This window comes from Phaethon lepturus, unplaced genomic scaffold (assembly GCF_000687285.1).
Source record: "Phaethon lepturus isolate BGI_N335 unplaced genomic scaffold, ASM68728v1 scaffold20342, whole genome shotgun sequence".
NCBI classification, from domain to species: Eukaryota; Metazoa; Chordata; class Aves; order Phaethontiformes; family Phaethontidae; genus Phaethon; species Phaethon lepturus.
Window position 1 is genome coordinate 8,445 of NW_010524310.1, and position 14,762 is coordinate 23,206.

The 14,762-nt window shown below is 38.3% G+C and overlaps 1 protein-coding gene across 1 annotated transcript in view; it reads left to right on the plus strand.

Annotated features, from left to right (window-relative positions):
- Positions 1–14,762, plus strand: part of LOC104617172 (serine/threonine-protein phosphatase 6 regulatory ankyrin repeat subunit B-like) — a gene marked incomplete at its 5' end in the record, with an annotated part of 41,310 nt that overhangs the window by 6,392 nt on the left and 20,156 nt on the right. The window contains 2 exons of the mRNA XM_010282418.1: positions 2,446–2,557; positions 9,225–9,251. Of these exons, the coding sequence (XP_010280720.1) occupies positions 2,446–2,557; positions 9,225–9,251 (139 nt within the window). The remainder of the gene's footprint in view (positions 1–2,445; positions 2,558–9,224; positions 9,252–14,762) is intronic.

Here is a 14,762-nt window from a genome sequence, read left to right on the forward strand (position 1 = left end):
CCTGCTGAATGGCAAAAAACTCCCAAGGTCAGGCAATCTCAGTCCAAATAATACTCATAATTATTTAACTTTGGATGTGGACAGTTAATGAGCAGGGAAAAATCTTAGTGCAGTGAGGTTGCCCTACTGTTTCAGCTGTTCTGGTAACTGTTGTTGCTTATGGTCTTCAGAAAGTAGCCTTTCCTCCAATGGAAATCGCAACCATATTTTCGTTAAATAGATGATTGCAGTTTCTGAGTATGTACTGTTTCTACAGATCATCATTTACTCTGTTCAGGGAATCTTATTTTAGGATCTCACTGATTTGTAGTTAACTGAAAGCAGATGCAGGTAGGACTTCGGCATAGCACAGGTACTGTCTATGAGCTTACAATGTTAATATTCAGTGGAATTATTTTATTAATAAATTTTCTCTGAGTCAGTGGACATGAGACAGATCTTGCATTTGTAGAACAGCCCATTATTGCTAGCACCCACAGGAAGAATGTAAAATACTGATATTACAAATGGGAAATTGCATATTAAAAAAATAATGTACTGTTCTGCATTGTGCAGAATCCAGTCTGTAAATTGTGTGTTATATTGGGATTGAAATTAGCAAACTGTCCTTCTACAAACCTTTCAAACTGCTAATCCATGATGATAGCAGTTTATAAATGTATTCTGTGTTAGCTTTGGTGTCCAAGAAAGATCACAAGCTCATGATTGTAAGATCACAAATCATAGTCTTCTGTCTGCCATCCATCCAGCTGGAAAGCAGAGAAGCCAAAAATGATCCAGGGTGCAGGACTATGAAGACATGCTGAGCTCTTCGAAGAATCTAAAGAACCTGACCAGGACATCCACAGAGTGTTGCCAAGATATTTCAGAGAAAATGAGGAAAGTCAGCAACCCAGCTAATGCAGATTCAAGATACACTGATTTAGTATCAGTGATTAAAGTTTCTCTAAATCCTAAAAGCTAGAGAAGAACTATCAGGTTGCTGCAGGAAGAAGCAAGCTGTGGTAATCCTGAGTTCTTCTCTGCAAAGGAAACAAGATTCTGTGGGAGAAACAGAAGGATTCTAAAAAGTGATGACCAAACTGTTTCTGATAGAAGCCAGAATTTTCTGGTGTGTTTTTGTTTTTTTTTTTCTGGCATTGACTTGCAGGACAAAAAACTACCGTGTGGCAGTTGCCTCCATAGCTTGCAAAACTTATCAGTTGCAGACCCATGCAGTACAGTCATTTAACTTGTATAATTCTTATTGTTGGCTGGAGGAGGTCAACTCCCTGAAGAGGAGATTGGGGATGGGTTGCAGACTGCATCAAAATCACTGGTATATTTTGAAAATAAGTTGCATTTTTCTATCCTCTATGCTAAGAAGAAAGAATATTTTAGGTAACTCCCATGAAAATGCTGAAGAACTTGAAAGAGCCTGTGAGATGAAGGAAAAAGAAGCTGCATTGTAAGTTTGGTGTCAATAAAGCAGTGAGATCTCATTTCTGGAAAATGCCACTACTTTGGGCAGTTTTACACTCTGCTTTTGCTCATTCATTGCTCTGCTAAACATAATGTTTGGCTTTAATGAGGGCTAACCTAAACAAAAAAATCTCTATGCTCTTCTCTGTGCACGTATTCCCTAATATTTCTGTTTCTGTGCTTGTTGCTGTTTCTTAATTGAAAATGTACTGCTTTAGTATTTTAATAATTCTTTAGTATCATGCAGTGTCTTATTTTAATGCTTTGCACTGAGTATGTCTGTTGCAAAATGAAGTAGCCAATGGCTTCCTCAATGCATTTACTCAGATCGACGTTTTCATCTAGCTGCTTAAAATGTTTTTTTTTTGTTTTAAAAATCCCCTTTTTCACGTGACAGCCTTACATTCACTACAAATTACAAGCTGTGGAAGAAAGTACTCGTAACAAAATTATGATTTCTTGTTGGTGTAAGAAAAAGTGGCAGAAGCTATAAAGAGTATAAGGGAGCCTTTGAAAAACACATGATTTAAAAAAAAGCCAACAAAGAAGAAAATATATTTCTGTGTGTACATGCCAGGAGATTAATTCAGTTAAGTCTCTATTTTTCACCTTGCCATAGTGCATGTTTGGAGGCCAGTGGTTTGATATATGAGTTTTTATGTGAGTAGTAGCAGTTTTAGGCTGTTTACATCATGGTACAGAGTTGTGTAGTTTTCTTTCAGGCTTTGTAATAGAAAATAATTTTTGTAATCTAGAGTAGGCGCAAAAGTTAGGTTGAAGGTTGTTTTTTATGAAGATAATCTTCAAAGATGAGTGGGGATTTTCTGTTTAAAAAATGGCAAGCAGCTATTGATGAAAAGTGATTTGAAGTGCTGCTAGAAATACAGAATTAACTGCTGGTTTTCAGTGCTACTCCCAGTTGCAGTGAGGGATGAGTCTGTTAAATATTGTGAGCTCATGCTTACACTAGTGAATTGTCCACAGGTGTCTAGAGTTCCTTCTACAGAATGATGCCAATCCATCCATCCAAGACAAAGAGGGGTACAACACTGTGCATTATGCTGCTGCATATGGGCACCGGCAGTGTTTGGAACTGGTGAGTGCTCAGACCATTTTGGAAGTCTCTTACCTGCTGATATATATGTGCATATACTAGTATTATGAACTCCCCTGACAGTTACTATTTGAGTTCTTTGGATATTCAGAAATCTGTGAAAACCTGTAATATGGTGCAGTAAACACAAATATATGCCACCAGATGTATCTTAAAAACATGCTAGTCCTGATAATCCAGTCTTGTTCAACAAGCTGGTGCTTAAATGTTGTCTTTGAGTGGAGTTTATGTATGCTCAACTTATTTTTAACCGTGATCAAAATACTCCCAGTGTATGTGTACATGCCAGTAGTAAGGGATAGTTCCCAGTGCATGACTGTGTATGTGCCTTACTTAGCTGGCACATTATCGGGCTTGCAAACTGAGAGAATAAATACCTTTTGTCAGCTGCATACCTGCAGCGTCTTTTTGCTCTGGGTGAAATAATAGCAGCATTCATAAAATTACCATAATTAAAATTGACCTTTTATGCAATGTAACTGTTTTGTTGTTGTTGTTTTTTAATATCCTGGACCTGAATAATTAAAAATTGCATCTCATAAGACGCCCAAAATTTTTAGCCAAAAATTGAATTTGGGAGATATGTAGTATGGATTTATAGAAGTTTGTGACTTGTAAAAGTAAGTGTCATGAAGATGGGTGTTAACTGAACTGCTTGATATACAGGGTGATCCAAATGATTATCTTACACATAAATAGGCTTTAATTGCTTTAAAAAAGGTCTAATTAGAAAATTGTATAGATATTCATGCTTTAGTAAGAAGACTGTGTGCTGTTTAGTATTTTATGTTGTTTGGGTCTTTCTTTGTTGAAGAGTCAAAGTACTTAATTATTGAAAAGGAACTCTGCACAGCACATGCTGCTTTCACACCGCATTTACCAGCGCTGTCAGTTGCTGCCACCACAGGAGAAATATTGCAGCTGGCCAAGGTCAGGGTCACAACAGCTTGGAAACCTTGACCTGTAATTACTCCAGGGCAGCCCTGGGTCAGAATTTCAGGTGCAATGATAAGCCTTCTAAGCTCCCACCTGCGAGCATGTATATTTAGGACACTTAAAATCTCATTGCTCCTTTGTTGCTTGTGGCAGTGAGTTTGGCCTTTCCTTGTTTAGAGGCTTCTCCTAGAGCTGATCTGTTGTGACTCTGCCTGTGGGGATGGAGGGATCCTCTCCTGAGCCTGCTGCCCATTTGGAACAAAAGCAAATGTTCTTGGCATTTGAAGGCCATATATATAGAGTAGCTTCCTCTGTGCTGTGTACAAGCCTATGCTTGTATGGCCACAACAAAGTATATTGCAACCTTACCCATGTCTTATCACCAGATTCTTGCATGATTTGCATGAGCAGAGACCCCCATAAAAGTGTTTTCACTGGGGGATTCTCTTTCAGCCTTTGTATCATAGTCCCTGTGTGCCATGAGGCATGGAGCAGGCATGGAGTGAGGTCTCCTCTCTTTCTTGTTGCTGTGAACATTTTCTGGCAACGTATCAGTTGTAGACAATGACCTGCTATCAAGTCCTAGTGTTGATTAGGCTTGCCAGACAAAAGGAAGAGCTGGGAGTGCAGTGCATATCAGAGGTGTTGGGTTTTCTTTTTATTGTAGAGGGTGAAATGCAAACTGTGGGCTAGAGAGAGCTGTGCAGCAAGTGTTCTATATTTGGGCAGAGGAATTAAATGTTTTTCCATGTTAGTCTTCCCATATTTGTGACTATAGCTGCAGTACAGAAACCCAAGGTCGAGCATCATTTCCAGTGTGATGGTCATACAGCTGTTCTGTGTACACTGGTGAAAGAAAACTGCTATGAATGTTAGCCTTTTGCACACAAAGGACCACTATTGTGTACTAGTGTGTCTGCCTGAAAGTTTCCTGCGGACCAGGATTTTGTTTAGAGGATGACAGGCATCTCATTTTCTCTCTGGAATACAAAAGCTAAATGTACCAGAAAGCATTTGTGTTCGATCAACAGTAGGAACACAATTCATCATCTTTGCACCCACTGTCAGAAGGTGATTCTGTTTTGTTCATGTGAGCAGCTGTCCTTCAGCTCTAGTGAGTTACTGAGTCCTAAGTTTAATAACTTTATATTTCATAACAGTGACTAATAAATTGATACAGACACCACCTTTACATTGCTTGGATTCAGGATGGCAAGAGGGCTGAGACCAAAGTCTTGAGTAGCTGAAATGTAATTGTGCTGTGGGCATGAAATGGAAATAATCCTCGCGCCTAGGTTTATTCACTTATTCCAACATGAGACTCCCAGGTGTTAAGCCAATTGTTGATTCCTGTGCTTCAGCTAGTAAAATAGTGTCATCTATAGACATTGCAATCTTGTAATGCAATCAAATTGGTTTTGACTGAGTGACGGTTTTCATGGCTCTTTGAAGGCTGTGTCTAAAAGCTGCAACAAGTAGTCATCTGGTGCAGATGGAAAGGAGCCTCGCTGTCTTGTGAAGGTGACTGGTGGCTTGGTCACAGTTTGTTGTGCTCTCTGTGGCGGACCTATGACAAGGACTTTGTCATGAACCATGATCTTTATTTCTGGTAGCTATTAACCACAGTACGTTGACTGCTCTAGTTACACATAGTTGAGTGAAGCATCCAATAAGGTTTAATTCCTTTTAGACGTGACTTCTAGCTGGAGGCCCCTTCTTTTCCACATAGCAGAAAGAACAGTAAGTCAGTCATCAAATGCCGTCTTAGTCCTCAAGCCTTCTGTTTATCTGTTTTGAAATTTAAACCAACCAAACCAATGAGATCAAGAAAACTGGCAACACTCTTTGCCTTTTTTCTCTCTCCTGAGCTGCACAGGGCTCTCCTCAGTAATGATGCAATTCCGGTTAACACTGCAGGTTAACTTGATGGCTCAGTGTGTAGAGTAGGTGCACAAGGACAGCTGGTTATGTCTGAGGAATACTTGGCTGGTTTTATTGCTGTATCTTGGAAATACATTTTTCTTGTTGTTTTTCTTGTCTTCAGTGCTAATGAAAAGGAAAATAAGATTCACAATATTTTTGCTTGCTCTAACTCAAGGAACAGTGGGAGCCCAGCAGTCCCAATTCCATTGTAAATATGTCTGTAGATAGGCAGGGATATTTTTTATTTTGGTTTCACATGTGCAATAACAGAGATAAATTGATGTCTTTCTTAAACGTGCTATCTTTGAACTGTATCACAGGAACTCTGACATATGGAACACTCCTTCCAAAATATTTCCAATCCCTTCCATCCTGAAGAATAGATTTTCAGGCAGGATTATTGATAAAAACATTCTTTTTCAGTGTCAAATGAACTGTTATTTTATTGTTTTATCCTTTGGGTAAATACTTTTGTTTTTCATTGGTAGCTCATAGATGAAAATATCTAGGAATTATCTTCCCTAGAACAAGACAGTTCTTTATGGGCATAAAACTGTTAGAGGAAAGAGTTCATGTAAAATATGAAGCTTTAATTCTGATCAAAACTAAGACAAAGTAGATGCAACAATAAGCTTGATTTTATGAGTAATGGTTACTAGTATTTCTCTACAAGCACAATACTGAACTTCAGCAGAATGTTAGGGAATTATTTCAGTGTTCCAGAATATGTCAAGTTTATCAAAGACCTTATAAAGATTAATTTTTTTCTTCCCCTTTCCCCTCTGGTTTTTATAACAGGTATCTAAAATAGCTTATTTCTAACTAAATGGTCACTTAAAAAAGAAAGTCTAAAGAAGAAGATGCAGCATCCAGTGGAGTTTCCTTCGCTGAGGGGTCTGTGCTTTAAGCACCATAGCTTCCAGCATTACAAAATATTTACATGTTTGAGTACAGTTCAGGAAAGGCTGGTTTATCTGCAAAAATATATTTTAATTTTTTTACTTTAGTGTTTACTGTGAGCCCAATACCTTGGCCAGAATTTTGCTAAATTTCTTTGTAGGAAGAGGAGAGGTATTAGGAGAAATAAGGATTAAGACTGAAAAGGTCGTATCCTTTGACCCAAACAAATAAAATTTGTGTTTGTGTGTTCAGCCACAGAGCTCAATGACAGAAGCTTTTTTCCTGGAGGACCTTTACGTTGTCTGGGATATTAGTGGGGTAGCTGCCCTGCGATGAATGTCGTGATGTTGCTAAAAAGAGAAGAGTGGAAGCAGATTCTTGAATTCTTTCTCCATCTGTAAGGAGCCATTCATAAAGGCTGAATGGTGGTCATGCATGCTTGCAAGCAACTGAAACTCCCATCTGCTTTGCTACTTCTAAAAATAACCTCACGTTTGTTTAGATTGGCACTGACTTCTTTGGTGTTCAGTAGTCAGGGGTATCAGTCACAATCACTATCTGGTATTTTAGAGCTGATCACATCACTAAACTCCTTTGAAAAAAAAAGAAAAATGTGTTGGGTTTTTCCATTGAAATGATCTCTTATCACAAAATCCTTATTGGTGTGAAAAGAATAAAATTTAAATTGTAATTTCACATTAAAATTCTATCTGGAGAGCCAGTCAAGCACTTTGTGCTGGTAATAACAGGTTTCTGTGCATTGTTAGGGCAAATGGAATTAAATGCCTGTCTCCTGTAGTGAAATCTCTGACTGTAAGAATGGACAATTATTTTTTCTTTTAATCTGCCCTTCTCCTTATTCCATCAGCAAATGAAATTCACTCTTTGGCTAATAGAAATTGAATTGGCACAGAGGCTAATTCATTTGAGGGTGGAAGGAGAGCACGGTTTAACCGAAAACCGTGTCCAAAAGAAAAGGCAAATCTCAGTCTGCTTGCCTGCCTGAAGCAAGGTGATCCGCACAGCTGTCTGTGTGGGGAAGAAGGGCCAGAGGGAGATTTCTTTCTAGCAGAAGGCCATTTTGGCCACGCAGTGAAAGGAGGAGCTGGATTTGAAGAGAAAGAAAACGTCTTTTTATTAGACCGGCTGTTATTACTGGAAAATAGTTAAGCCGTGCCTTCAAACACTTGGCTCCTTAACCTGTGGAGAAACTGTAACAACAGACCCCATAAACATTCGGTGTGGCGGCTACTAATTATATGTGTCTCTTCTCAACAAGAATTTGTCCATTCATCCATCTGAGAGCAGGACATTGGTAATTAGTGACGAGTGAATCACAACTGTGATTGAGATAGGTGTTAAAAAGCCTTTTGCCACATGGGGATCTGGCTTGGATGCTTGTCCAGCGGCAGCCCCTAGGGCTCCTTCTGGCCCAAATCTCTCTATCTGGGGGATGCATTCTGGGTTTTCTCCTTCATAAATGCCTGTCCATCTCCACGATCAACACCCTCTTTCTTAAAGGGAGTGTTTTGTCTGAAACCAGTGGTGACAGTGTTTTGTGTGGTGAATGACACTGTACCCATGTCTGCAAGAGCTTTTCCCACGTGGAAGCTCCATTTTTTAGTGGAGAAGCGCAAAGTCATTAACTCGAGTGGTTCTAGAAGGGAAAAGAACTTAGGAACTTAATGCTTGAAAATAATAAACCTAATTTGTCTGTCAGTCCTAGAACCCCCCAAATAGTGGTAGATTGATTTAATTACGTAAGTTTTGATGTCAGCATTAGTGAATATGTACCCAGTGGTTAAATGATCAATAGGGCCCTATATATGCTAGATATGCCAATATGTGTTAGGTTATAGAAGGGCATTTTGGCTTAGATTTTATGCTTTGGAAACTAGATAATTTTGATCCTAAATAATGTTTTCTAGAAGGCTAATGCTGCTTGCAAACTCAATGAGTGCAGGAATTTACCATTTGCTCTGGCACCTTGCCGGCACTTTGGCTTGTAGGATAGGAGTATTGCCTAGCATCTCGGAGGCTTATTTTTTCTGTCTCTGTCAGATTTTGCCTTTTTTTTAATTTCATATTTTTATTTTCCTGGGGTGGAGAAGTAAGGGACTTAAATCTGCTGGCTTCTGGCAGACAATAACAAGGCCATTGCAGAACTGCAGGAGACATTTTTCTTTCAGTTTGGAAAGAGGTCATGGACTTCTCCTGTTGCCTTAAATACCTGTCTGTCTATTTGTGTGTGTGGTGTTTAAATGTAAATGTGTGAAGAATATCTGACTCCCTCAAATATACCAAATCCAATGAAAAAGGCATTTGATCATGGCATATGGCACTGTATTATACTGTGTAGCTCAGAAAGAGCTGTGGGTGCTGGGATTGTAGGGGTGCAATCAGGCTTATTTATACAAGGCAGGATGTTTGCCTGCATGAGCAGACTTTCAAAAAGAAACTGTCACTGTCGGTATTTGTAGGCTTAACAAAGTGATCTAACTTCACCAGGCAGAGTCTCCCACAGTGTGTGTATTTCGTACCTGTATATCTGTACTTCGTCAATTGAGTAGATTGATTCTAAACATCCTCATTATTTTCCTCTTTCCCCTCCTCCTTTAATGAAGTAATGCAACAGGTATCTATTCACAGTGGCTGTCTGACAGTAGGCAGTACTCTCATTGCTTCAGGAGTATTCCATCCATAGGTGGACAGTGTAGAGATGGACGTACACAGGATCAGGTCTTGGTTTATGATTCTCTTCACGCACTGCTTGCAGTGCAGTTTATTCTACAGGAAAAAAAAAAAAACAAAACCCCAAGAAACACTTGCAGATTACAATTATACTTGAATACTTATGTCTTTAATGATTCTAACTGACATTTTTAATCAGATTGGAAGCAAAACTCCACTGGATATAGTGAGTAAATGAAAAATGATAGCATGTTGTGTATTTTTGTTTTTATTTAAAATTCTTAGTATTTTGAAAATCCTTGTATTCACTCTCATAAAGCCTGAGGAAGAAGAATCACAACTCTTAACTAGCATGCCATGTACTTCAAGCAATTGCATGCGTGCTGCTTTTATTTCAGTTGGATTTCCTTCTTGCGGTTGCTTACAGGCTCAAGCTTTGCTAGAAGGTCTGTTGCTTTTCCTCAGTCAGTCTTAGGAGCTGTGAGTGAAGTGCACGTACCTGACTGGCATGATGTTTTTCTGGATGTTAAAGTAACTTTGCATTCAGTAATGTGAAATGGAACCAACACTTGTCTGTTTTCTGGAAGTTTGTGGCCAATTTCCAAGTGGTTCAGAGAAGAAATGCAAATTATGCGATTTCACATGAGTCTGAATTTAAAAAGCGCTTGTGTGTATTTCACAGTAGAGGTACAAATAGGAAGAGAGTAGCAAAAATACCACTGAAATGCACATTTTAAAAATTGACTGTGGCAGTATTTCACCAGCGCTCATATTTTCTAGCTAAAGAGGAAAATTTTAAGGATAATAATTTCTCTAAATAAAAGCCTTCCTATATACACTTTTATACAAGTGTATGAAATTTTGCAAAATCTTCACTGGGGTAAGAGGGCCCTTAAACCAAAGTATGAGGCTTTACAGAACCTCTGAGATAGAATTTCTGGCCAGAAAGAAACATGATATATGTGATTCGAGTGTGAAAGTTCCAGGTTCATATCTCTGCTCTAACTGATGAAGAAATTGGACTTCTACATCCAAGGAAATGACCAACATGTTATGCTGGCTGGTACTGGGTAGGATTTCTCGCTCTGCTTTGGAGCTGTCCTGCTTCGTATAAATACTCACTGGGTGAGAATCTCCTGTATAACCCCCTGAGTATGGCACTCATATGGCTTAATATGAAATGATTTTGTATGAAGTGGAAGAGCTCCAACAGCAGATTAGTGTCCCACGTGAGAACAGCCAGTGGCCTGGAGGTCTGCTCCAACTTTGAGATTTAAATATGTTTAACGACTTGAACATTGTCCTCTTATATGCCAGGTAAGTGTCCTGTTTGCATGGTGGTGACTGTTGTGGTAGGGTATTGGATATTTAAACTCTGTACTAGAAGAGTTGCATGGAACTACTAATAAATTTATTCAGAATGAGTCTACCTAAGCTCTTGCGAAGCTTCCTGGTTATGTTACTTTAACTTCACCCATAATCTACGCACGTGAGTGAAATGGATGTAAACACTGATTAATCTGATTTTTAAAGCCTGATTTTAGGAAAACATATCAGACACTGGGATGAGGATGTGTGTTGGTTTTAACCTGATCAAATTAAAATAATTGGATCATTTGTATTTACAAATATGGAGAGAGCTTATAGGATTGCTTGCCTTCCCTGAGGATATGTTTGTGCCACTTCATCTTTGAATTATTCAATCAAGAATAATTCTGAGATTTAAAAATGTGCTTCCCTGGTATAAAGTAGTACAGAGGTTGATTCTATTACTCTCTTCTATCTCATATGAAACAACTGATGAGAGTCTTCAATCTTACACTTGCTACTTGCTGGAAAAGCCTGTATTTAAAAGCTGCTGCTGCTGGCATGTTTTCCCCCAGTAGAGACAATTATCTATTGCAATTTATCAGGAAAGATGAGATTCAAAGTGACATCCTAGCTGATACATTTTTATTCAGTTATGAAAGTGACATTAAAAAATTGTTACTAATTGCCACTTCTGAATGACCTTGTAAGTGATAAGCTACATTGCTATGTAATTATTGCAGAAGAGCAAGGTTCAACTATTTCTTTTGTCTTAATTGCTTTTTGATCAGCTCTTCACATGTGTGAAAATTTCTGAATGCTGTTTGCTTAATAACATTTGAGAATAAAGGCCATTTAGAGATTATATACATGTAATCTAATGTTTTGCCATTTTACGATGAGTATTAATAGAACGAAACTGTAGAAGTTCATTAACAGTGCTGGAAGTATGCATGCTGGAATGTAGAAGTTGCTTTACTCACTAAAATAGTAAAACTCTCAAAGAAAAGTCACTTCAACCTCAGTGGTAGTTAGATCAAACCTTTGACTTAACTGCCAGTAGTGCACTTAAACGGCTGTGCCTACAGGTGTGGGTGCATGACGGCTTGTACAGAATCACGCGTTCTGTTCTCTTTCAGGATTTGAGATAGCACCCGTCGTTACAGTGTCTATGGTTTGAAGTTGCTTCTGACATCTTCCTTTTAAACGTGTAGCTTAAACCTTTCATGCATGATGAAAGTATTATCTCCTTTTCTGCCTAATGGTAATTTTAAATTACTGAGATGCTCCATGAAGCTTTTTTTTTTAACCAGAGGTGAATTTTAGAATATGTTACAGTCTATAAGGACAATCGTAAGCACTATTCTGACTCATTAACTTGGCACATCTGACTGAGTCAAATAAAAATGGAGGGAGGAAAAAACCCCATATCATATCCTCCCATATAATCCTTTATTATAACCACAGAATAAAATCAAGCAGTAAAGCCTCTTATGTCTGTAAATACCTTTACCATACAAATAAAATAAAATTGTGAGAACTGTAAATGTTACTAATCTTCATACAGAGCTGGGGAAGAGAAGACAGTTTATAATAGCAGACTTGTAGCGCTATTAGTTTGTAACAGTAGAACTGAATAATTGACATGTTTTATCTTTGTCTGCATCTCTCTCCCAAAAGCATTCAAGTTCCTGTTTCTGAGTGCGAAGAAGACTTTACAAAATAATTACATACAGTATTAAATAGTGCTGTTACGGGAAGTGAAGGGTTTGTGCTGGGAGTTTCCAAGAGGCAGAAAGAGAAGTAAGGGCATCCTTACCCTTTAAAAGGTTTTAACCTAACCAGAGAGAACCATGCCCACCAGTTTCCCTTGCAGTGTCTCTGCACAGTTCTGACATGCGCTTAAATTCTGTGCACAATCAATAAATAAAAATGTAATCAGCTAAAAGACATAATTTCAGTGGCACGAGAAATGAGAAATGAGGTATGCTGGGACATTCTCCAGTCAGCCACCAGTAACCATAAACTCGTAGTAATTCATGCTTATTTGTCTGTCAGTGAAATGCATTGGCCAGCTTCTAGCAGGTGGGTATGTGTCACAGCACAGCAGACACGCTTGCATTGCTCTGTGAGGTCTGTGGATTTAAGCTTCCCTGACTGTCAGGGCAAGTGGTCTTGAGCAATACATTCACCTTTGTCGGAGACAGATGCAACTGTGGGTAGCTTCTTACAAGTATACTCCAAGATAGAAACATTATAGAGCTAGAGCCCCCCAAGGACATGCTGTTTTATGTATTCTTATAACAAGAATATGTAATGTTCTATAAATGCATTCTTAGAACCGTAGAAACACTGGTGAAACTGGAGAATTTGCTTAGTAACTTGAACCTGGTATTTTTTGTTTCTTTGAGCATGATGTTTGTCCTTCAGATGACTTAGTTTTAATTGTCATAAAGCAGTGCTTGACAAGGCATACTAAAAAAATTGTTAGTGCTGTGTCTTTAATCTTCCTCTTCTTGCTCTCCTTTTTAATTTATCTTCTTGCACTGTCTGGCTATGTATCTGAGAGCTACCAGGTTTACCATCAAATTCTTGTGTACGCTTAACTTTATGATGGAGACATTCAGCCTCATGAGAAATAAGCTCATTAAGCCTAGTTTGCATCAGCCTAAGCTGCTTTAACTCTAAGCCATGGAGATGCTTTTTGTGGGGGGCTCTCCAATCCCACAATTTGTTCCTTTAGAGCCTTAATTTTGTCAGTTTTCTGTGTGGTTTTTTTCATCTATTCAGAAGGCAATTATGAACCTTTTTCCAGGAGCCTTTTGGAGCCCTTTGACAGGTTAAGGAAAGTATTTCTGTGTTAAGATTTTATCCTGGAATTTCAACAGATTGTTGTAAATGTAATGAAAAGTGACTAAATTAGTCTGCTGTGCTGGCCTTATGGACTCGAGTAAAGGCCGGTATTGGCAGGCAGAGGAACAGCCTTAGTACTTGGGTTTGGTGAGATTTTTTTAGTTTGTTTACTCACTAGAAAAAATCAGAATGTATTCACGTATTCAGAGCTGGCTACTGCTTCACCCTGTTTATAGCTAGCTTGTATAAGAGAAGAATAGTATTTTAAACTGGAGGTGGCTCTACATGGTAAGACCAAATGTGTTTCCTAAACCTGTCCCAAACCTACTGAAAAACTGGTGTGGAACTTCTTTTTTTTTTTTTTTTTTTTTTTCCTTAACTGCAGGGATATGTTAAAATCCATATTACCTGTTTAAATACACGCACCCACTTGGCTGACGAGTGGTATTTGCATCAACACACATTTCTTTCCCAGTCCTGACATTTTACTAGGCACAAAATACACAAATAAACAAAATTACTGTTTAATTTTTTAACTTTTCCATAGGATTCAGATTAGTGTCTGTCCTTGTAATGAGAGATTTATGATACCTTATGCATTATTAATACTAGCTTGTTTTCCAGTTTGATTGTATTCCAGTTTGATTTTTGGATAAATTTGTCCTTGATGTAGGTCTATTAAAGACTACTTTGTTACACCAACAGTTCAGGGATACATCAGAGTTTAGAATATGCCATCATCTTGCAGTGTAAGCAGGTAAATTCCATGCCTACTGTAGGCTTTCGCTTTGGAGAGTCTTCCATGTTGTCAAACCCTAGAATTGTTCAGATTGTCACAAAAACTTCCTTTCCTCTTTTTCTCTTGCAGTCTTTTAGTTAATTCCTTACTATGTTAAAAAAAAAAACAACTGTGTGAAAAATGGATATAGAAACCTTGCACGTCAGTGGCAGTTCACTGTCATGCTTTTCTTTCCTTTTTACAATCTCGTATTACTAATTTTCTGTAAAATGCTGATTTCCAGTCACAAAGATATTTGGAGACTAATTCTTTGAGTAGATACTAAGTAAAAGGTCATGCACGTGAGCAGTGCTACTTAACAAATGTTGACTTCTCAATATTGTTAATACTGTGTATGATTTTCTTTTCAGCCTCAGTTTGATAAATTGTCAAGGTTCATGTGCTATTGTGGGGTGGTGCTAATCCATAGTTCCTCCTTCTGGATGGACGGAAATGCTCTGTTTGTTAAGCCTTGAAATGCTTTGGGATCCCTTGAAATGAAGAGGATCATATAAAAGTGTGATGCCTGTTATTAGATGTTTGTAAGAGTTCAAGGATGTGTTGCATTTTGGAAGACTGTCATTATAGGAGCAGGTTCTACTTTGATAAATCATAAAAATGACTGTGAATGACTCACAGCTCAGTTATAATTATTCCCAGTGCTAATTTTGTGTCAGAATTATCTGAAATGCTGTATCAGACATGGCTTGCATATGCTTTACCTGTGTAATCATGAAACTGCCCTTTTTCCAATGTAAATTTAACGAGGGCTTTACTCCACAAATCCTTCTGAGGGCT